Raw genomic sequence first — 24,747 nt, forward strand, 5'->3', positions numbered from 1 at the left:
CGGTGCGTCTACACAAGACCTTTACTGTGGGACTGCCTAATTAGCTCCTTGGCAAACATGTCAGCTTCTACATGAGCAGCCCTTTTGGGCCTCAGTAAACTAATAAACTCTGCCACAGGTTAGTATTTGTAAATGCAAGTATTATTCTGTTACGGACTTTTTTTTTTAGCCCATAGCATCGAATGTGTAGACACTGACAGAGCTGGCTGGGGCACAAGGGTGCTTGGGTGGTGAGCATGTAGGCAACGAGGAGCACAGCCTGGCGGCTTGGAGAGATGCATGCAGCTGCTAAGTCAGTTGTGGTGGAAGGGAAGGGGTGTGTGGTGGGGGGGTAGATCGAGGTCCCCGTGGTGGGGGAGGGAGTGGGGCTGGGGCAGGCACTACCCAGCTGGGACAGGGTGGGCATGGGACAGAGCTGTGGCTCATCCAGGGGCATGGGAAGTGGGGGCAGCTGCTGCTGCTGCTGTGTGCACCCTGGGAGGTCATGGGGTGCCCCTGGGGTGTGCATGGGGGAAGAGAAACCTGGAGCCAGAGCTGCACAGGGCTCTTCCCAGCGGGGCTGGGCTGGGCTGGGCTGTGGGCTGTGCTCAGGGCAGGCCGTGGCACTGGGAGGGGACTATGGGGAGGCTATGGTGAATTTTGGCGTGGCTGTAGCCACCCCCCTCCCTCCACCAGTCTCCTTGCAGCACCACTGCTGCCTGCCCTGATCACAGCCCGGTCCAGCCCCTGCTGGGCAGAGCTCTGTACAGTCCTGGCCCCAGCCTGTGTGCAGATCCAGGGGCACACAACTGCCCACCACCACCCGTACCCTCCTGGGGTGCACATAGCAGTGGGAACTCTTCCCCCCCCCCCCCCCCCCCCCCGGGACAAGCCGCAGCTCTGTCCTGCATCTGCCCTGCTCTGGCTGGCTCTGCCCCTTCCCCACTCCCTCCTGCATTTCAGGGGCCTTAATCTGTGCCCCCCGCCCCCCCCCCCCCACATGTCCTTTCCCTTCCCCTTCCATCAAAGCAGACTTACCAGCCAGATACTGCTCTTCAAGCTGCTGGGCTGTGTATCAGAAATTGGATCAGCATTGGTGCACCCCCAGTTGCTTATATTTCATTGTTCTTTATTTACTTTCTGTATTTTAGGGCCAAGTCATTAAAGTGTCTTGTATAACAATTCCTTTAAGCTTAGTTATTCCAAAGCTTCTCAAGCTTTTAGGGACAAACTTCTCAAACCTGCCTTGGTTCCCTGACCACATCTGGAGGTCAACAGTAGGGAAATATTTTTGAAAGTTAGGTTGTGTTCTGCTATGCTAGGTTATGGTGCGCTTCTCAAGCCGAGGAAATTTGGCGTTTCTAATATGGTGAGAGTTGTTGTTATACATCACACTGAAAGAAGAATTAGTCCTCTATGAGTATGATATTCTTTTTGATCCAATTACTTTTATGCTGTCTGTTTTTGAAGGGAGACCTTTGTTCACAGTCACATATGTGCATATTAACAAAAAATGCATTGCTGTATTTGTCACTTATTCACAAGTTTTTGAATTGCGTAATGGGACATGGCACAAAAATATTGTCAATCTGCAGAATGGCCACAGATATGTCACAAATGCACCTTTAATGATATTTATAAAATAGCTTAATGTGGTTTTGGTTTTTTTGGGTTTTTTTGATAAACCTGCTGGGCTCACTTGTTAAGGACCTTCTTTCTCTTTGTCTCTTTTATTTGGAGCAGTATTATGACTTCTCTTTTGTGTTAGTGGAGAGGTAGGATGTTTGTTCCACATCCATTCAGAGCTTGTGCTGCTGCTTCTAAAAGCATGGCAGCTTTAGCACCTTGGAAACAAATGATGCATTATAAATGCTTTTTTTTTTTTGCATACATATAGTTATTCTTTTCCAGATATGTAATTCATAGCTCTATAAAGTGCTTTAGGATGCCATAAATGAAAATGCCAGTTCATTATATTCACTTGACTAGATTCTGTCTTACCGGTTCATGTACTCTTCAGCATAACTATTATTTAGGATATTCAGCTTTGTGTTTCTCTATTTTTTAAGATGTATAAATACACCCCCTTTTTTTCTTTCTTTTTCTTTTCCTTTGCTAAGCTTTTTAAACAATAAAAAAGCATCAGCATTGAATTTTACTCTATATTATAATATACTTGGGGTTTTTTTCCTTTTTTTTTTTTTTCGTGAATTGGTCTGTCTTAGATGTGGTATATAAAATATGACAGCTTTTTAGACATGAAGATCTACTGGGCTATCTGAGTTTATATATAAAAACTCCTCTGTATAAAGTATTCCTTACAGTTGGAGTCCTTGCTGTGTTCTCTTATTTCTCCCTTCCCTTTGTTTTGAATTTAGATTATTTTTGTCACTTTTAAAAAGGAAAAAAAATACATGAATTGCCTAATACCATGGTTTGAGGAGAATCAACTAGGACTCCCTTTGGAGTTTGTTAATACCATTCTTTTGAATCTCTACAACTTCTTGTTCCGTATCCAATTTTTAGTTATCTTGTATGGTGTTAGAACAGGGGTGGGCAATTATTTGGGCTGGAGGACTGGGTGGGGGGGTGGTCCTGATCCGGCCTGGCAAGGTGGAGCAGGGCACGGAGCAATTGATCCTATTAGTCCCCGGGCCTATCCACCCGTACACACTGCCAAGGGCACCAGGCAGGCAGGGTATTCACGAAGACCTCCCCAGACTCCTATGAGCAGGGCGTACTCTGCTGGGCAGATAGGATGGGGCTGTGGGTGGGCGGAAGCGGCATCTGGGAACAGAATGAGTGGCTGAGGCTGAGTTCTTGGGGCGGTGACAGCATGGGCCTGGGACCTGGGGCAGAACCATGATCCCCACACATCCCTGTGTTGGGCGTTGGTACTATGGGCAGGGACGTGTGGAAAGGGGATCATGGCTCTATCCCAGGCCCTGGCCCCATGCTGTCACCACCCCAAGATCTCAGCCCTGCCTGCCCACCTCACTCAAGGATGCTATTCTGGCCACCAGCAGTACCATCCCATCTGCCTGGCCAACCATGCCCTGATTGTGTGGGGTCCATGGAGATCCCACCTACTTTTTTTAGACTAGTGTCCCCAGTGGGCCAGGGTGCCTGGGCAGTGGGGCCAGGTCTGGCAGTGGTGGTGGCTTTGCTGGCAGCAGCAGCCAGAAGGAGCTACTGCCCTGGGGGTTGCTGGGAAGCTGAGTCCTGCTGCCATGCTGCTGCCACCCAACCGCATGCCCTGGGGGCAGTGGTACCAGCTGCATGTGCCATGGCATGGGCTGCCCCCTGTGCTTGGGCTGTGTGGGGCCGAGGAACCCGCTATAGGCCAGATAAATTCCTTGTTGGGCTAGATTTGGCCCGTGGGCTGTATTTTGCCCACCCATGTTAGTCATGTTGTAGCCGTGATGGTCCAGGAGTTATGCAAGAGGAAAGGATTTCTTAGGGTGATATCTTTTATTGGACCAACTGCATAGTTGGGACAGAGTTAGACTAGCTTTCAAATGCAGGACGTTCTTCATCGGGTCTTAGTTTGTGTAATCTGTGGAGGACTTCTCTTAAAATGAAAGCCTAAGTTGGGGTTTGCTCCATTATTTCCATTTTTCTGTTATAAAATTTAGGGGTATGTATCAGTTACTGGGAAAGTCTGCAGATATTTTTGCAGAATAAGTTTATATATTTTATTTTACAAAGCTGAAAAATGCATGAGAAGAGCACACACCAACTGCTGAAGCTTCCTTAGCCTGACGAAGGGTTTTTGAACCCGAAAGCTTGCTTAATAACTATTCTCCAACCATTTGAGTTGGTCTAATAAAAGATATCAAATTCACCCAAGGAACCTTGTCTTAGGGAAGACTGGACTTTAGTGACTTCTGCAGATTTGTACAGTCCTGAAAAGCCTCTGTTGTGTTGGCTGAAGAGACAATGTCTGCTCGGTATTGCCTGTCTTGGATTTTGATTGCTTATTTATAATTTTTTTTTTCTAAGTACTTACAATGCCTGTTTGGGGTATCAATCAAATCAACTCAATATTATCCCTGTTTATAGAACTCCTTTTCTTAATATCTGTAAACTCAAGCCATACAAAACTTATATTTACAATATTTTCAGTTGACTTGTGTCCCAGCCGCCTGCGGAGGGTTCAGGATTGAGAGTACGGTCGGGGGTAGAAAGGTAAGTAATGTTTATTGACTTAACAAAAACATAACTACGCGTAGTAACAAACAATGACAGACAAAAGCAATTAGCGTCGGCAACTTATCGGGAGTCTCCTCTGATGCCTGATACACAGCAAGCTTCTTTTCCTCAAAGTTCAGCAGTCAGGCGTCCCCGAATGACACTGTCCAAAGGGGTACTGGAAAGGACCCTGGGATGCAGTTCTTGGGCTCTTCAAGGTCTACGGGCCCACTGATCCAGGCAACAGCTAACTAATTCTTTTACAGAGCTGTCTCTTCCTTCTGAATGGTTTCCAAATATTCCAGCTCATTTATAGCTTCTGAATGATACTGATAACGTACAGTCACTCAGATTCCTTTTACTTCAACTGTCCTTAGACTGACCAGTTAGCAGTACAAGCCTTGCATTTCTTTGATAAGGTAATTTTAACTGTGCCACAGGGCCTTACTACTTCTAGGCTTTGCTAAATTTACTAGGCCTTACTTTATACAAGGCCTCACTACGTCTTAAACTTTAATTAGGCTTTTAGCAACAACATATAGCTTAATATCTAAACAAATACAGAAAAACACTTGATATAATCTTCATAGAGCCTTCAGCAAGCACCTTTATCACACAGGCATACTTTTCAGCTGTCACAGACTTGTTCTTTCAGTTCTTCAGTTCTTCCTGGTGAAAAATCTGACCTAGATTTGTAATTTAAGGGGTCTGCATATTTTTGTTACTTTCCTTATTTTGATTATAAGTTATCCCTTGACTTACATTTAAAAATGAACCTATTATTTAACGCTTTGTATTGTGGTGGTGCTTACAGGCTTTACCTAGGCCATGACTCTAATGCAGTAGGCACCATGTAGACTTGCAATTAAATGTGGTTTGTTTTTGTTTTGTCCTACGCAACACCCCCTCCGGCCCCCCCTCCAAATATTCAGTCATTCTATACAAACCAATAACTTATGTTTACCATACGTTCCTTGCTAGATAGACCTCTCTTTGGTAAGTGGAAAACCTCATATGGATCTTGTAATATAGCAATCTATGCAATGCTGTGGCTTCTAACCCTTTGAGGTAAACATAGTGGTTTCCTAGACTTTAGGTTTCAGTTTTAGCTAGCATTAACCAATACATAATTAGTAGCAGGAATAACTGCGAGGACAGGATATTCTGCATTTTGATCTTTCTGGAGAAATAGGTTATGCCTGTTTCTGAGGGGCAGATGCGGGGTGGAAGAGACAGGATACAAACTATTATGGCATTATGCCAGAGATGACTGTAGCAGGGTGCGGGGCCCGAATGTGCTGGCAGTGGGGAGGAGGGGGTGATGAGTGGCCAGACACAAAGTTGGCCCGGCTCCAGGGGGTCCCCCAAAGTGCGGGGCCTGGGGCAGTCTCCCTGGTTTGCCCCCCCCCCCCCGGACGCCCCTGCATTACACAGTGACTTAACACCAACATTTTCATTAAGATGGGGGGAGAGGGCGGGATGAGTAAGAGGAGTTTAGTTTTTCTTGTCTGTATTACCATCTAGGAGTTCTAATCTTGGACCAGGAGGACCTCGCTGTGCAGCACTTCATTGTGTGAGGTGCTGCACAAAGACAATTCCTGTCTGAAATATTTACCATATAAGTTGCTAAGTTTGAAGTACCAATGCTTGCAAGCCTTCCCAGTTTTGTGTTGTCAATAAACTTGACGAAGTTCTTTCTGCATCCAAATCATTAATAAAAATGTTAACGCTGGACCTAGAACAGACCCCTCTAACTCTACTGGAAACTTTCTGTTATTCTGACGTTGATCCATTTATAGTTACTCTCTGTGGTTATTCAAGAAGTATTTTTTTTCTTTTTGGGTGATATCTTTTATTGGACCAGCTGTAGTTGAGAGTGTTGTCAGACAAGATTTTGGGCACAAAATGTTCTTGTTTAGGTCTGGTTAAGAAGCAAGTGCAGTGTAAGGTGTGGACACATTTAACAATTGAAACATTTCAAGTATCCTGGAAACATTTCAAAGGGTTAGCTGCCCTTTGAAATGTTCTAAAAGTGCCTGAAGAGATCTAAAAGAATACCTCTAAGTGAATATGAAACCTTGTCTATTGTCCAGTGAAGTTACACATTTTTGTTCCCAGGCCTGGCTTCTGACTGTATTTTGTAGGTTTTTTTTTACTTGGGTAAAAGGACTGTCAGGTCAGAAATAGAGTGATTTGTTACTATATTTTCTGATCTACCACATGATCCCAAATAAGATGCACACCTTGCTTTGGGAGGGCAGAATGAAGAAAATATTTTTCCAGTCATGACTGAATGCTGGCTGCATGGAGCAGGAGCAGTCTCTTCTCATCAGTGTCATTTGTCTTTCCTTTCCTCTTCATCCCAAAAGTTGCTGCTACTTTGGAAGTAGCTGTGACTGGGTTAAACCTCTAGCTTTTGGCTGAGCAGCCTGCTACACCTCTCCTTCTCCATGGGGCTGGGAGGGAGCCAGACCCAACAGCTTTTTTAGTGTGCTACACCTCCATTCCAGTGAGGAAACTGGCTTTCTCACTTAAAACACTGTCTGCCCACCCCGACCGCTATCGTTGCCGCCCACTCTGTGCACAGGGCAAGCGGCAGAATAAGTCCCCTCCTGCCCGCTCCGCCAGACGGGGGGGGAATAACCCTGCTTCCCTGTTCCCTGCCTAAGGGACCCTGCTGGCTGGCATCTGGCCATGCTTCCATCCTGCTGCCGGAGCAGTGAGGGGGCAGAGCCCTGTCATGGTGACCTGGAGTGCAAGCCTCTTCCTGGCAGGGGGGCCATGAGTGGGGATCGCAGCTGCCATGGACTGCGTGGAGCTAACAGTGGCACTGGGGCCCGGACGGGGCCATAGGTCCCCAGGCCCACAGAATCCGAGGCAGCTTTCCCTGCCCTGCAGCATGGCCCCTCTGCCAGGAACATGCTCACGCTCTGGGACACTGACGGGGGCTGCTGCCCCCATCAGGGTCACTCCCCACTTGCTGCTGTAGCTGCCAGGTGAGGTGGGGGCACGTCCAGACACCATCTGGCACGGCCCTCTAGGCAAGGAGGAGGTTATTCTCCTTCTCTCTCGCGTCTGGCGGAGGGAGCAGGAGGGGGCTTATCCTGCTGCTTGCCCCAGGCAGGGAGTGAGCAACGGTGGGAGTCAGGGTGGGCAGACCCTACTGCAGTCCCCTGGGGGCAGAGAGGGTAATTACCCTGCTCCCTGTTCCCCCACCTAAGGGGCCATACTGGCCGGCATCTGGCCATGCTCCCACCTGGCATCTTCAGTGGCAAGGGGTGTATGACCCTGATGGGGGCTCTGGCCCATCTTGGTGTCCCAGAGTGCAAGCCTCTTCCCAGGGGTGGGGGTGCTGTGGGCAGGGAACACTGCCATGGACTGTGTGGGCACATGGTGGCGGCAGCACTTTTTTTGTGGATGGGGGGGGCTATGGTCCCGTATACACCCTGGTGCCGCTATTAGTCCCGCGCAGTCTGTGGGAGCTCTAACTCCCAGAAGAGGCTTGCACTATGGTATACCATGGCAGGGGGTGCTGCCCCTTCGGAGCTCCAGTAGTAGGGCGGGGGCATGGCCAGGCACCGGCCAGCAGGGCCCCTTAGGCGCGGGGACAGACAATGGGGTTATTCCTCTTCCCTCTGGTGTGCAGCAGAGGGAGCAGGAAGGGGCTTATTTTGCTGCTTGCCCTGTGCACAGAGTGGGCAGCATTCAGGGTGGGCAGACCTCAGCTGCGGTACCCTGGGGGCAGTGGGTTTAAACCAGTTTCTGATCACTTAAACCTGTTTGTGTAATGTCTGATCCTAGCCCCAGAGGTGACTGGATATGTCTGACCTTTTTGTTTCTGTGCCTGTTCGTTCTGGAGCATAGTGGTTGTTTAGTTTCACCCACATACTTTCTATAAAGTCTTTGAGTGTGTTGATGAAGTATACCACATTCTGTGACAAAGATGTGTATTTTATTACAGAATGTTATATATCCTAGCCCTTGGTCTTCCTTCTTTCCCAGGCTCTGTCTTCTTTGCATCTTCCATTGATTCTCGCAGCAGTTACACCCACAGTTTCTTTGGATTCTGAAAGTCCAAAAAGTAATTGAGCATTCCCAGATTCTGGTGAGCCTCCAGTAATAATTCAGAATGTGATAAATCCAGATGCATGTTCTATTTGTTATGAATGAGGGTAACCTGTAGAAAGTGATATGCTTCTGCTTTCAAAAAGGTAAGACTCCCTTGAGAGATTATTTGTAAGAAGCAGTAACAAGCCACTTTTATCTGTAACACCTTTATTACATCAAAGATCCAAGAAGTCTTTTGTTCTGCTCCAGTTATAGAAACAGAGGCTCTACTTGCTTGAAGGAGGTGCCAAACTATTGGTTTATTTCTAGTGATTCCCTGAAAATCACTTAAGGGCAACATGAAATGAAAAGGAGCCCTTGCCATAGCTCTGGGAAAAATCTACAATGTAAACTTGAGTTCAGCACAATTTTTTTTAATTTTTTAATTGGTTACTGTCCTATTTTCTGGCATATAGTCTCTGAATGTTAGAGATCAGTGACATTTGGTACAAACAAGCATCTGCCACACCTGGTCTAGGTTTAGAAGGCTTGCTTTGAGCCTAGATCAGAAGTGGCAGGTAGTCTGCTGCTGCTGCTGGGAGCAGAGTGAGTAGCCCAAGGTAAGTAACTTGTGGTGCGGGGCTGGCGGGTCTGCAGGTGTGGGGAGAGCTTGGCTAGTTTGTGGGGGTTAGAGGGGTAAAAACAGCCCTATTAGGGTCAGGGGATGTACCTGAACATGCACAGGCATTTGCCAGGTGAGCCCCTTCCTACATCAGGTTAACCCTTTCTCCACCTAAGTTAGTTCATGTCCTTAGGTGAACTAACTTGGATTAGGTATGCCATTTTTTGGGTCAAATTAAACTCTCCACATGCCTATATGAGGTGGGCATTTAGATCAAGTTAAACCTGGTTAGTTTGATCTAATTGTAATGCCTGTATGTACCCATTGACTTCATCCATGCCTAATACAGGTAGTTAAATTACATTGTGTAGATTTGGCTATGCTAATCTTTATTGATACACCATTGTGTTGGTTTTTAACAAAAACTGCTGGTTGAATCACTTTTTTTATTGATTTCATTATCTGTATAAATGTTCACGGTGATGCTAGTTTTTGATTAACTCATTTTACTTATTGTCTAAGTGAAAAATTGTGTTGGATGTAAATCATTGTTCCATCTAGTGTCTGAAATATTTATTCATTCAGTGAAGTTCTGAATTCCTTCAGAAACACAGATCCAATCTGATTGCAACCTCCAGATAAACAGTCACTGAATAAAAGTCTTTAAGTTGATCTTTTCAAATGCTGTTTAAAATACTCATTGTTTTTGTTTTATCTATTTTATTTTAATAGGCTTAAAACATGTCTCTCCAAAATGTTCAGTATCTTTTTATCATTAATTAGAATAAGACTGTTACAAAACAAAATAGCACCTAATTATCTCCGGATTTGAAAAATAGCCAAAGAAAATAATACAATCATTCTCTCTCACTGCTTCAAGTTGCTAGAAAATGAGCCCTAAAAGTATAAGCCTTGTAGCATGCTGGTATAATCCACAGATCTGGGCTGTTTCAGATCAGGTGCAATGCAAATTCTGCAGTTTTAATATGATATTGTCAGAGCATTAAACAACATTATTGTGGCTTGTTGACATGAGGAAAATAGTGCAGAATAGCTGGTCCTCACTACATCCATTACACTCGCAAATCCTTACAAATCCAGGATTTGATTCACTCAGAGCAAGAGTGAAAAGGTGAGGCATGCTTCTCAGCTGCTTTTCTATGTGTGGTAGGGCATAGGGATGTGAAATGTTAACCAGCAAGTCTGTTTATACTGGTAATGCATTACAGTTAACATTTAGCTTGGGATGTGGTCTAGTGGGGTAGGAAATCGGCTTGGTATCTCAGGAAGGTAGCCAGGTAGGCACTGCAGCTGGTCCTACTGCCTGGGTCAGAATGCCACTCTGCTCCCTCTCCCTGCAGTGCGCCAGTGATTTGGGAGGGAGGGAGGAAAAGGAGAGAGGGGACTAACAGACCTAATTGTTGCATTATTGGTTAACCGTTTAACTGATATCGTTAGAGGAGTTTTAAATGGTAATTTATTTAAACAATATTTACATCCCTAGTAGGGCAGTGTTGTAGACATTTCTTACTTTTCCCCCCCACCCACACACGCACACACTTCCTCTGAATGAGGAGGTGGCAGATTATAGATGGCTATAAGGGCTGTGTGAAGCTGCAGTAGCTGATTTTGATTCAAAGGAGATTTTGGCCCAATTTGGCAGCTGAATTGCCGAATCTGAATCGAATTGGGAGACCAGTTAAAAGGTCCAAATTGAATCGGAAGCCTCTGAATTGATGTAGAAAAGATTTCTTGCTGCTTTGGAGATTTGGTCATAGACTAAACGGGCAGCAGTCCTCACCATGCTGGACACAGCTGCCTCTAGCTGGTAAGTCTGTTGTGGTGGGCGGAGGGGGGAGGGAAGGGGCGTGGGGAGGGCAGATCAATGCCTCCACAGTGAGGGAGTGATTGGGGCTTGGGCTGGGACAAGCTGCCCAGCTGGGGCAGGGAGGTGTGGGATGCAGGCATCGTAGCACTGGAAGTGGGGGCTATGCCCTGCTGCCATTTGCCCAGCCGGGGGAGGGGGCGTGATACAGGCATGGCTTGCTCTGGGTGGAAGGGGGCAAGCAGCACCACGGCTCCCAGTGCTGCTGCGCCTGCATCCCCCCCCCTGCTCCCCCCTGCCCTGGCTGGGCAAGCGGCAGCAGGGCATAACCTGCCGCTTGCCCAGCCAGGGCAGGGGGGCATAGGATGTGGGCACTGCCACCGCTTGACCCGCCCTGCTGGGCAAGCGACATCAGGGCACAGCCCCCACTCCCAGTGCTGCCATGCGTGTATCCTGAACCCCACTGTCCTGGCTGGGCAGCTTGCCCCAGCCCCAATCCCTTCCCTCTGCCGTCCCACCCAGCACAACAGACTTACCAGCTGGAGGCAGCCGTGTCCAGCGTGGTGAGGATTGCTGCCTGTTTAGTCTATGGCCAGATCTCTGAAGTGGCATCAAATCTTCGGATCTGATTGGGCCAAATCAAATTGGGACAGTGATTCAAATCTCCGAATTGAATCACTGTTTCTCTGAATCAGCCGAATCCAAATCCGAAGTGAATACTTGCTGCTTCACACAGGCCTAATGGCTATCTAGTGCAGAAATTGTAAAAGTATGTTTTACATTTAATATGGTCCCTTATGAGACACAACTAGTATAGCATCAGAATTGCACACTTCACAAACATGAGAAACAAACCATATGTTAAAAGACTTGCATAAATAGTCAAAACAGATTAACGATAGGGGAAGTATTTAATGTGTGAATTGGTGAATCTTGTAATTTCAAGAAATATTGGGTGTGTCCTGTACATTATAGTATTATAATAATGGCTTTTTATTTTCTTTAGGCACGTGCTTTGACACCTCAGACAGCAGAGACGGATGCAATACGATTTTTGGTTGGGACGCAGTCTCTGAAATATGATAACCAGGTAATATTTTGTCTAAGTCGAGTGGATAATGTAGCAGAAATATTTTTTCTTTAATTTTTGTAACAGTATATTGATCCATTTTCCTGCCAAGATTGAATATTAAATGATGCTTTAATTCATAAAAAATATATATAATGCTGTATAAAATGCAGTTTTGTAATAAATTGTTTTGTATTTCCTTCTTCACTCATTTTCCCAAGACTGAATGGAAGTTTGCAATGTTGTTAAATAAGGTTTTTGATAAAATCAAATCTGTGACTTAACAAGTATACTTGACAGTTCTTTTACCATGTTGCTCCATTTACTTCAGAAGAAACCCAATTAAAATATTTATTTTTTTTCCTTTAAATTTTATATGCAACTATAGACCATGGTTGGCTTCAGTGGAACTCCTTGCACGGGTAAAGCTGTGCACATGTGTAAGTGCTTGCAGGATTTGAGCCTCCAGGCTGCTTCCAGACACGAACCCCATTCCCCCATCTCCCCAAAACTGCTTTATTTTCAGCTCAGTGTGCCCTCACGCTGAGAGCAGTGCATGCCCAGAAGAGCATCGTGCCAGTTTGACCTGGCTTGCAATGTCTGTATATATTGTGTGCTTTGGTGGGGCTTTTCAGCACTTTAACCTAATAGCTGAATTAGCTAAAAGCGGCAAAAACCTCTGCCAAAGTGCGCAGTCTATACAGACGCTGGGCGAGTCAGGCCAGACTGACGTGTCTCCGCTTTCAGTAAAGCTCTGTTTTTGGTGGTGGTGGGTGGGGTTTTTTTGGTAGGGCAGAGGGAGTGTTGTTGTTTTGGGTTTACTTTTCCACATCTGTCAGTGGCCTTCAGTTTTTTAATTATTGGTAATGGTCTTCATCTCTATTCCTGTAAATGTGAACTCTGATTTTTGGTCTCTGATTTATCTGCAAAACTTCCCTGGTTCAGTTTCTTCCAGGCTTTTTATTGTGTAACTTTATATTGCTGCCTATGGTCAATCTTTTGTGTTTCTAGTGCAGTATTTGCCTTTTAGAAGACTAAAATTAGGCTCATGTCTTAAAACTGATGGGTGCATTTTAGTTTTGAACTGTCTTGTAAATCCATGAGATTAGTGGAGCCACTAACTCTCCAGACAGTTTCAGTAATACCCTGAGGACACAACCAAATTTGGAACTTTGCATCTAGGAGGTCTTAATTATCCCATTTGTGATGAAGGTTTGACTCGGTTGCTCTGTGAGAATAAAGTAAATCTCAATATAGACTGTTTTGTGCCTCATCTAAGAAAGAGGAAGGATTGCAGATGCATAGAACTCGCTGTGAAATGGTGTCAAAGTGGGTGGCATTTGACCAAGTCTTTAGGCATTTGACCAAGTCTCTAGGCAAATTTCCCAGTGAAGCTTGGATCATGCATACTATATTGTGAGCAGTATCTTGTTCTGGTGATTCACACAGTTGGAATTTGTTTTGTGGGCATATAAGACGATTATTACATTTTCCTCACTTTCCACCCTAAATACAGTGTCCACAGTTGCGCAGTGTGAAGATGAGCTACTACCCTGGCCAGCTTACAATATCAAACTGACAGAGAACTGAAATTAAACCTAAAAGTATCTTGGGGTTGTGAGAAGGAAGAGACAGAACAGAAAACAAAGGGAATGGAGCACAGTGAAGAAAACATTTTCAAAATTCAGATAACATTTTTCTTCAATATAATGTATAATCCAAGAGAGCTGTTAGTGCATGGACTGAAGTTAGCAGTGGAAGCAAATGTGAATTGAATTTGGGAGAGATTGGGTAACATGTAAGGAGCTGGGTACAATGGGGTTTTTGTTTTAATAGTTGCAAGAAGGAGAAGGAAGTAGCTGACAAAAAATCAGTTAATATTTTTATACAAAAATAATATTTTTAAAGAAAACTGTGTATTTACACTCCAATTTCAGTTGCTCTTTCACCATTTCACAGGAGGTGTGTTATGCTAAGCAGGTGATTATATCCTGACTAAAATTAATCTTTTTTTAATTTCACGATTTTTTAAACTGGAAATGTAGTGACTTAGTTGGTAGTCAGGAAGCATCTTTAGTTATCAACTATTATCCAATGAGTCTTTAAATCCTTAAAATTTACTAAAAGGAAAATATTGACATGACTCAGGCAAGGTAATTGCTTGGAAATAAATTCCCCCATTCTAGAAAAACAACCTGCACATGCATTTCACCTGTTTCCAACCCACTTTTCTTTTCCCACAAATAGTATTAATTATAGAGGTACAGGGCACTTCCTAGGGTATTAACAAATGTTTGGGGGTTAATGGCCTTTGGCTGTGCCTCGGGCCATCAAATCTCACCTAATCATTAAGCCACAAGAAATTCCATCGTTCTAAATCATTATTACTTAATTCAGCTCCCTGTTTTCTGGATATGCTTAGGAATTCTTTTGAGTTACTTGACCTGTCTTTTAGAGCTGGTTCACATCTTTGGTTTTCTGACCTCCATACAATTGTGAGATTTTTCATACAGCACCAATGTGTGTACAGAATCTCTTGTTTTCCTTATAGCTATATAAAGGGGTGCTGGAGGAAGAAAAGAGGTAGTTTCAGTACTCTTAATATATAGGCTATACAAAGAGTTTTTTCTGGTTTACTAACAGCTGTTGCTGTAAAAAGTAACAAAATAGCATTATAGCAGTAGATGTTCAAGTATTCACAGAAGGTTCAGTGAAAAAAATCAGTTACTGTTCATCCACTTTAATGTATTTTTAAAATATAATATTTGTTTGGACAGCATTCAAAATGTCAACAGTTCTCAGGCTTTTAGGCTTAGGGTGCTGTATCTAGTACTGTATCCGGTATATCTAGGCATTTCAGTTTAATAATTTCTCAATTTATTATAATGGAAGGTGCTTCTAATAAACTCATGTGCCTCACTAGGCTGGTTTTGAAACTTTAATGAATTTATATGAACAGTCTTCGATTCAAAAACACGTTGAGAGTGAATTAAAGGGATATACACAGAAATCAGTTTGTTATGGTGGTTGTTAATATATTTCCTGTTATGCAAGTTTTAACTTTTTATTATGGTATCCTGCAGATGAATGGAAACATGAAGGAGGAAGAGGATCATTGTGAAGAATCATTTGTAGAGAAGGGATATAGGAAAGGATGATGGGGGGGCATAGATGGTAGGCAGAATGAGGCAGGTAGAATAAAAACTGGGAAGAAGTGGGAGAGAAGTTGGACCAAACAATCAATTAGGATAGTGGAGTATTTGAAAAATAATCTGATCTAGATGTGATTAAGGAAATATGAAGGTCTTTTTTTCTCCTGGCTTTTGATAGAGGAGAACCCAGCTCTTGGCTGCTGGTTCCTTTTGTAGAAGTCACATGCTTTCCTTCAGGATAGCTGACAGCAGTGCTGTTGTGGTCTTTTGCAATTAGATAACTAGGGTGGTGATCCCTGCTAATATCTAGGTTTAGGGAGCATTAAAAAAAAAAAAAAAATCCCTACCCTGCCAAAAAAAAAAATCCCCACCCTGCCAAATCAAGACAAACATTGTATTTTGTAGTAACCATGAGGGCTGGGAAAAGAATTTTCACTGCGTGCTTCAAGAATTACACGTTATTCCCTTCCCATTGTACTGGAATTGTGCTGCATGAGTTTGGTTTTTGTAGGCTCAGCTATCAGAAGCTGCTTACAAATGTTCAGTTTATATTGGGAGACTCACCGTTCTCCTGGTAGAAAACAAAAGTGTGTAGGTGTTCACACTTTTTTTCTCCTGGAGCAAAAATGGCTGCTTGGGGAGAAATGCCATGATGCCCAGGCTTAAATTGCTCCCAGAGTCTTTTTTCGCGTGAACATCTGCACATTTTTCCCCAGCCATAACTGTTCCTGGGGACCTCACCCTCCTGCTCGGCTGAGCTGTGGGGACTGCAGTTTAAAAGTTGGAGGAGTCTGGAGCTGGGCTTGGGGGGGAAAGCCTCCCAAGCCTGGATCTCAGCCCCTCCAGTTTCCACTTGTCTTCCCTGCCACTCCTCTGAGCAGCAGGGCAGTGATTTAAAATCCAGAGGGGATGAGTGCCTGGCCTGTGGAAGCTTTCCCCAAACTTGGCTCCTGGCTCCACAGGCTTCCCCTTGCTGCAGAGCAGTGTGAGGCAGGCTGCAGTGCCTCAGCAGCTAGGTTTGGTAGCGAAATGCCCCCACCTCACCCTGAACTGCTCTGAGTCAGCCCAGAGTAGTGCAGGGTGAGGCAGGCTGCTGTGCTCCTTTGTGGCAGGGCCTTCAGAGCCTTGTGGTGGTTAAGTGCCCTGGTTGCCTTCTCCGGGTCAGCCCGTGCAAGAAGCCAGGCTATTGTGCTGGGGAAAACCAGCAGGCCCACCCTGGGACAGTGACCCCTTCCCCTTCCAGTCAGTTGGTTGGTGGGATGGGGGTGCATTCTCCCAGGGTAGGAGCCCTCCCTTTTGTCTGTGACAGCAGCTGCTTTTCAGGAAGATAAGAGGTCAGGCCACCAAGTAGTGGGTTTCCCTAAATGCAGGGATGGCCCTTGCATGTCCCCTGGCTGGAAAGCTTGCCTGGGACACTCCAGCCACAGGACTGGAAGAACGTCTATATAATCCGGCTCTTGAGCTGTTTTTCTACTGGAAGAAATTGTCTATACAGAAATGAAGTGGTTTAATTTTACCATGCAGTATTAATGTGTGGCCACTTCTACATTTGTTTAGCCTGCACATCTTCTTCATGTATACGAGTTGAAGCCATGTTAATATAATTGTTTCACAAAACTTTTTTTTGAGTAATCAAGTCCTTACCTACCTACCTCTTCTTAATGTATTACCCTTTTTATAGCGGTATTAATCTTAATATCAAAATGTAATCATGTGCTGGTATGAACTAACTGAATTCTAACTTTAGTATGCTTGTCCACTTGACACATTCATCAGGAACATTTTTGGTTAGTTTATTTTAGAGTTGACATTTGTGCAAGACAATGAAACTTGTATCTTTTTTTGTTTACTTTTCTTGTATTAGAGTGCATCTGGATATTAATGTATTTTATATTTTCACAAGTACAGAAGAATTGCAAGAAGTCCATCAATCATAGAGGTATTTGCTGCTCAAAGTAGCCAGGCTAGGAGGGGTATTTGCTCTGACAAATCTTAACTATGGGATAAAACATTTTTTTTCCCATTTTAAATCTTTTCCATTCCATGGTGATCAACTTATTCATGTTTTGCTTTGATGGGCTCATGCACCTATGATTATATGTCATAGTTAAAAAAGGAGAATGTGGTTTTTCCCAACTTTAAAAGGGTCCAAAATACTGAAACTGGCAAATGTGAAATTTTGTGTTAATAAAGGTCCTGTACTGGACCTTTCATGGGCTGACTCTTTGCTCCATCAGAATTATCCAGTAGCTGTGATGTTAGCTAAAGCAGAAACATCACAGTGGAGCAGAAACTGGTTATTGTGACTTTGAGGGGCTTTAGATAAGGGCAAAGGGTACTTTTTTGGTTTATGTGCTGAACGACCCTCTTAACCTGGTTAGTGGGGGCGTATAATACGCACTGTTGAAGTAAATGGAATTTTGATTTGTAGTTCACCTTTAGGGACTCGGTTGCACTGCCAAGGAGACTGCTTAATAGCTTCAGTAGAAGGTTTTACATTTTTTGAGAAGTCTGGGAGCAGGGAGAAAATGCAAAGAGGTAGGTCTGATGTATTATATACTGCAATATTGGCATAAAATTATAGTTTGAATTTTTTTATATTAAAGACACTAGATCACATACTAAAGATCCTGCTCTACATTTTTCTAATACTTGAAGCAATAAACTTGAAGACTTCTCTCTGTTTAAGTGACACAAGGCAGAAGAGCAGTTTTCAGGGATTTTCTATAGAAGTAAGAGGAATTCCTCTTCTACTTATTGGCTTGTTGGAAGTGTTTTAGGTCGATTTATAAGAGGAAAGACTTGTTTATTGACTGTGGTTTCAATGCGCATTACTATTTTATCTTTATTTTCATATCCCAAATTCATAAAGTGTCCATATTTACCCGAATTCATAATGATTTTGAATTTACAACAATTCCCCTCTAATAGATTCTATACGTGGGCAATTATAAATTTGTTATAATTTTCCATTTATAGATTCTAATTTGTGGAAGGCTGTCTTAAATTTGTCCTCCCTGAACTGCTGTGGCAGGGAAAGTGTGTGTGAGGGGGGCGTGGGGGGCAGGGGGCAAGAGGCCAAACACCTGTCCCTTGCTCCCCTGCCTCTTGTCCCCCTGTGCCTGCCCCTCAACCCTCTTCCCTTTACCTATTGCTGTAGCTCTGCTCCCCTGGAGCAGGTACCCCTGCTCTGCCCCAGACCAGCCAAAAAGAAGTGGTAGCAGCTCCTAGCTTGGCTAGGTTGAGTCTGGAGGGACCAGAGCTGGAGCAGAAGGTCAGGGAGGGTGCAGCTGGGAGGCTGGGACAGACTTTGTGGGGTGGGGAGTGAAGGGGCAGAGACAGGCACAGGAGGGCAAGCTACATGTCTCTTCCCCCCCCCCCCCCCTTGTCCACCCCACTGTCTCACATGCTTTCCCTGGCCACATCCCCCTGTCCCTGACAAATGAGGCATTCTGGCCCAGGGCAGATAATAACTTGGTTCTGGCTTCAGCCCTGAGCCGGGGGCCAAAGTCAGAACTGAGCAGCTATCTGCCTCAGGATGTACTTGAATCCAAAACAAAACAAGGCTTTTTCCCCCCATGCTGACTGGGAAAAAAAGACCCTAATTTTGCATTCAAATAAATACAGTATTTTGTTTGTGAAGTTAAAATGCTAGATTTATCTGGTACAACTAATAATTTGACCTTGTTGAAAGCTTCATAAAATGTTTTGCAGAAAGAGTCTTTCAAAGGCTGAAAAGAGAAGAGAAGTCTGAAGTTTAGATTTCAAGATGAATTGAGGGAGAGCAGATGAGGCAGTTTGAGTTGTAATGTGACTTGCTGTAGGACTAATGCAACAGGATATAGAGGAAACTCAGATAAGGTCTGGGTGTGCAAACAATTCCGAAGTCAAAGTTAAGGTAGCATCAGACTGGAGAGTTTTGAAAGGCAGTAGGGTCACTTTTTAAATTGGACAGGAAGATGGATATGCAATTGGTTTAGGGGATGAATAATGTCTCTCTTCCTAGATGGATTGAGGGTTTGGGTCAACAAATTAAGACTGGAGAGAGGTGACTCACTGAGCTGCTGGGAGCCATAGATGCTTAAATAGCTGACTAGAAAAATAGCACTGATATAGGAAACCAAAATTAAGTATGAGGATGTAATTGCTGATGGCAGTATTGGTGAGAGTGTGAAAAAGGTGCATACTAATTTGAGATTAACTGAACTAGAGAGTATGACCCTTACTTGGGTTGAGAGTTGTCAGACTGTGAAGTCAAGGGAATCCACTAGGGAAGGAAGGAAGATTTGCAGCTTCAGTTGCAGTCAAGTTTTACAAAGATTTTTTCAATCCAAACAGAACACCGAAGTGGCAGTTTTCTTGTACCTGACCCCCTGAACATTTAAAAAAATTGTCTGCAGTCCAGTGTGGACTTTTGTGTACCTAAGGTTTTGGGATGACCTAGTTTAAAAAGACAGTGTAATTCCCTGCTATTACTTTTTGTTTTCTCCCCATGATGCAGGTCATCTGGCTTTAGATAATGACAGTCAATCTAAAATATAGAAACTACTTGCTGTTGAACGTATTGAAACTACTCCTATTAGTAAAGCTATTCATGTGTGGTTTCCTGGACCAGGTGTTTTTAATTTTGCTGTGTGTGTGGTGGTCTTCCACATAGTAAGCAAGAAGATAAAGGTACATTTAGGAAATGAAATTGGTAGCATGAAATAAAATGAGATTGGGTACTTGGTAGTAGCTTACCGCTACATCAGGGGAATACATCAAGGGCTTGGTGAACATTGCCATGTAGCCCTGCCCCAGGCTAGTTTTTTCCCAATTTGTGGTGTCAATGCCACGCTTCTTAATGTTTGCCTTGAGGGTGTCCTTGAAGCATTTCCTGTGGCCCGCATATGTTCTTTGTCTGTGGCTGAGTTGGGAGTATACCAGTTGTTACGGTAAACATACATCAGGTATGCGCACACACACTGCCCTGTCCACTGCAGCTGATGTTGAATAATCAACACTTCCATTCTGGTGGTCCCCCAAGCTTCAAAGCCATAAGGAAGGGTTGTGATTACCACAGCCTTTATATAAAGGAGCTTTGGAAAGCACCTTTGTTTTTCTGATGTTAGGGGTCAGTCCCAGGCACTGATATATTCAAGAGAAGCAGTTAAAGGCTGTTTGTAGGTCCTCCTCCATATGTGAAATGACAGCACAATCATCGGCATACTGGAAGTTCTGCAACTGAGGGTGAAGTAACCCTGGTTTGGTACGGAGACAGTGAAAAGATTCCCATCCATCCTGCACTCAGTGCCAATCCCATGTGGCAGACAGACATGGATAAGCATCTTGATGACTGCAACAAAGATAGAAAACAGAACTGGTATCATCATGCAACCCTGCTTGATGCTGTCACAACCCAAAGTTGTGATTTTTTTGTTTGTGTGTGCTTCGACACTGCTAAATTATTTTCCTGCTAAATTGCAGCTTCTTTGCACGGTGGAGTTTTCTGCTGCAGAAGAGAACCCCGGTGCAACGGAGAATTTCCCGCCAATTTGTAGCTTTCTTTGCATGGTGCATTTCTTTTGCATCCAAGAAATGCACGGTGCAAGGAGTTCCCGCCATTTGTATGAAGATTCGTGCCACATTATTGGCCGATTTTAATACATGCACACGTGGCGGCTAGCGATTGGCTTGCTAGCCGTATAAAGAGCTTGGGTGGTTTCCGCCCAAGTTAGAGAGAGAGCAATTGGAGTTTGAGAGGGAGAGCGTGAAGATCTCTGAGCCCTGCGGATCCTTACGGAACCAACGCATTTCTTAAAAGGCAACAGAGGCCTGAACAGCCTCTAGCCTCTCCCCGTTGCCAATAAATTCCTAGACGTATCCCTTCCTGCATATTAAAGATATGAACCCGCGGAGCTTTAACAACTCCGGGGCAAGAGAACCGAACCGAACCCACGGAGCTTTGACAACTCTGTGGGAGAGAAATTACCGAACCCGCGGAGCTTTAACAACTCTGGGGCTAGAACAAATTTGTCGTAGTCCTCCAACGAGGATTTAAGAGGAGCTGCATCTGGAAACTGTCCAGCCTACACCACAACCATCTTGGGTGTAAGTAAATAATCTTTAAATCAACCATTACGCCTCCGTGACTAATTCTAGCTCGCCCCTGGTCTCCTCCGGCCCCTCGTGCCTGGGCTGCTGGCCACAGCCCACGTGCGCAAAGACGGGCCCGGCTCGCCTCCGGCCCGCACAGACACCAGTTTGAATGGCAAAGGGCTCCATAGCAGAGCCACTGCATAGGATGGGGGCAGTCATCTAGTCATGAAAGAGTCTTAGGATGGTGATAAATTTTGCTGGGCAGTCATACTTCAATAAGATCTTCCATAAAGCCTCCCAGTTAACAGAGTTGAAGGCTTTGGTCAAGTCAATAAAAGTCATATACAGTTCCTGGTGGTGTTCTTGGCATTTTTCCTGGATCTGCCAGACTGCAAAAATCATATCCACAGTACCTCTTGATGGTCTGAAGCTGCATTGAGACTCGGGAAGGGTTTCCTTGGCAAGAGCAGTTAGTTCAGCAGAATTCAAGCAAGACTATTCCCAGCGATGGAGAGGAGGGCAATAGTTCAATAGTTTCCACAGTCAGCCTTATCCCCTTTTTAAAAAATGGCATTCCTTTTTAATATCGGCATTCCTTAGGTCAGTGGGAATTTCCTCAGTGTTCCAGATTTTAAGAAACAATGTGTAGAGCTTGTTGGTTATAGTTTCCCATCTACTTTGAAGATCTCAGCTGGCATGCCATCAGGGCCAGATGGTTTGTTGTTTTTCATTTGTCTTATTGTTGGTAGACTGGCAAGAGCTGCCCTTACGGGATGCTGTGGGATGGATTCAATGGTTTCATTAGTCATCGTTAATTCTCAGTTCAGGAGTTTTTGGTAGTTCTCCTTCTGGTGGTTTTTGATGGACTCATCTTTGAGGAGTGTACTGCTGTCTTGAGATCTAAGCAGGGTGAGTCTACAAGAGCTTGGTCTATATAAACCCTTGATTACACTGAAGAAGCTCTGCATGTCATGATTGTCAACACATTGTTAGGATTTCTTTCCTCTTCTTTTCTCACCATTTGTTTTTGATTTTTCAAATCTTCCTCTGGGCTTCAACTTTAAGTTGCCAAGAATTCTCTGCTTCTGACTCGGTGTAGGATGGTTTTGTCAGTCAGAAAGCTTTTCTTTCCTGCTTAAGAGAGCCTTTGATCTCAGCATTGTTTTTGTCAAACCTGTCTTGATGGTGTTCGGTGATTTAAAGCCAATTGATTCTGGATGGTCTCTTTTAGAGCTTGTGAATCTTTCCTGAACACAAGTGTTATCATTTTTAATCCTAAGATTGGCAAGTTTCTTACTGAGATGTGTTTGTAGAGCTTTGGTGGCTAGGGGTCTGAAGGCATTTCATGTTGTACTGTCTTCAGACTGATTTGGGTTGCTTTTGATGTTTCAGTGGAACCCTGATGGACATGATTGATTTCACTAAACAATGACTAGTTCAGCGGTCATCAGCTCCTTTCATGACATATGTGATACAGTTGGCTTTTAGATCACATGCTCTTATGATGATATAATCGAGGAAGTGCCATTGTTTTGGGTGAGGGTGTTGCCATGTTGTTTTGTAACTGTCACATTGTCTGAAAATAGTTTTAGTAATGACAAGGTCATGCTTTGCATATTTAGTAAGAGGGCGCTGTTGGATTTGGTCTTGTCCTGGCCCATTCCTCCTTTCCCAGTGGTGCCCCTCCACATGTTAAAGTCCTAGCCAACTCTCACATTGAAATCTCTAAGGAGCATGATCTTGTCCTCTTTTGGGATGGTAGTTAGGAATTCATCAAGGTCAACATGAAACTCTTCTTTCTGTTCTTCCTTGGCATCGAGTGTGGGGGCATATGCACTGGTGACAGAAGCTAACAAATTGTTGGTCAGCTGGAGGCAGGGAGTCATGAGGTACCAACAGGGAGTTTGGGCATTTGACTGACAATCTGGTTCTTAATGGCAAAACCAGGGCCATGTATTGGCCTATAATTTGCAGGTTTCCCTTTCAAGAAGAATGTATGTCACACCCCCACCCGCCTTGGTTGGTCTTTGTCTGCACATCTGGTCTTGGTGAGAGCAGTGATATTAATTTTATATCACAGGAGTTCTTGGGTGACAAGAGCTGTTCTGTGTTCAGGTCTGTCACTTGTCAGGTCATCTAGTATGGTTCATACATTCTAGGATGCAAAAGACATTCTTGTGTTTCGACTGAAATTAGTGATCCCCCCTGAAAGCGGCTATCCAGTTAGCTAAGGTAAAAAGTATATTTGTCCACTTGACACATAGGGATGGCCTATGTTTGGGGCACCTTTTGTAGCCCCTTCCCCATATGGGGTGAGGAAAGGGAGTCCTAAAAAGGACTTCTCAGTCGCAGTTGCCATATCACTATTCTGTCCCAGATCAAGGGTGAAGTAACCATTACGCAGTCACTGCCTCTATGTGGATCTGTGGCTAGGGACTACCGGTGATCACTTTGTCCCCATTGCCACTCATCCGTCACTGCAGGACTTTGTAGAAGTTATGGGTATTAGTCTTGGTTATTGTAGTAGATATTGCGCCACTGGGAAAGGCTTGTGCATAACTTGTTTTACCGTTGCGCATTGACAGTTGAATGGATCTTGGCAGTGGAGAAACCTATTTCCAGAGGCAAGGGGATCCAAGACAGCTGGGGTTACTTCTCCACTTCAGCCTTCATCTGCCTTTACAGCTATTGAGAAGTATGGCTTCTGCATCTGCCTGCTCCACCATTGAGATCTTTGTATTGTGTTAGTCTGGTCTTCATCTGATGCCTCACCTTTGCCCTTACCATCCTGGATGACCCTACCAGGAATACAGGACTCCTGATGGTATTGCTCTTAAGGTCATCGGTGTATGCAAGCCTCTCTAGCCCATCAAGGTGGCAGTCCATGGAGAAGACTGCCTATAGCTTGTTTTTAAATGGTATAGATTTATATGCGGCAGTTGAACAGGGATCTACAACAGTTTCAATAGGGTATCCCTTTTCTAACAGCACCAGTGAAACTCCCCCTGCTTTATTCCTGTAAAGAAGGTTTAGTTCTGGTGATTTGGATACACAAACAGACATTTAGACTGAGGGTGTAAACGTTTTTATTTCTAATCGTTTACACCCTCAGTCTATACATTTCTGTTTAGTGCTGGGAAATGATGAGTTGCAAAGCTAGGACTCCTCCAGGTCATTTTTTGTTTTTTAACCACCACAGCAAATGTAGTGTGCTCTTGAAGTTGCAAGAACAGGAAGAGCAAATGGGATTTCTTCACAACAAGGACATTTGGTTTTGGAGAAAATATCTTTCATGAAATTAAAGAAGTGTTATATTGTTACTATAACAATTAATTAAAGTAGATATCAGTCATAAAACTCACGTTAGATGGTTCGGTGCAATCATCTTGTATAATTAAGTCCCACAGGAAAACACTTGAGGCCCTAATGTTTCTTTTATTGTATTTGCAGATTCACATCATAGATTTTGATGATGAAAATAACATTATAAACAAAAATGTTCTCCTCCATCAAGTGGGTGAAATTTGGCAAATCAGTGCCAGTCCTGCAGATAAAGGTGTGCTGGCAACCTGCTACAATAGAAGTAAGTATACTTTTTAACAATTTAGAGCTTGCATTTTAATATTTCTGGGATGTACCATAGTGTTACACATCTAGCAGTCCATAACTAGTTTAAAATAAGATTTTTCTTCTACTATATGTGCTTTTTCCAAAACGCTTTTTATATTAACCCCCTTCCCCCCGCCAAAAAAACCAAAAAAAACAAACCAAAAACAAAACAAAA

At 44.0% G+C, this 24,747-nt stretch overlaps 1 protein-coding gene across 6 annotated transcripts in view; it reads left to right on the top strand.

Annotated features, from left to right (window-relative positions):
* Positions 1-24,747, top strand: part of EIPR1 (EARP complex and GARP complex interacting protein 1) — a 208,321-nt gene that overhangs the window by 19,873 nt on the left and 163,701 nt on the right. For 4 of the 6 annotated variants that reach the window (XM_019492701.2, XM_059729931.1, XM_019492702.2 and 1 more), the window contains exons 2-4: positions 4,105-4,167; positions 11,671-11,754; positions 24,414-24,546. In XM_019492701.2, coding sequence (XP_019348246.1) covers positions 4,105-4,167; positions 11,671-11,754; positions 24,414-24,546 — 280 coding nt within the window. The remainder of the gene's footprint in view (positions 1-4,104; positions 4,168-11,670; positions 11,755-24,413; positions 24,547-24,747) is intronic. The other 2 variants (XM_006265517.4, XM_059729921.1) reach the window with 1 other exon arrangement.

This window comes from Alligator mississippiensis, chromosome 1 (genome assembly GCF_030867095.1).
Source record: "Alligator mississippiensis isolate rAllMis1 chromosome 1, rAllMis1, whole genome shotgun sequence".
NCBI classification, from domain to species: domain Eukaryota; kingdom Metazoa; phylum Chordata; order Crocodylia; family Alligatoridae; genus Alligator; species Alligator mississippiensis.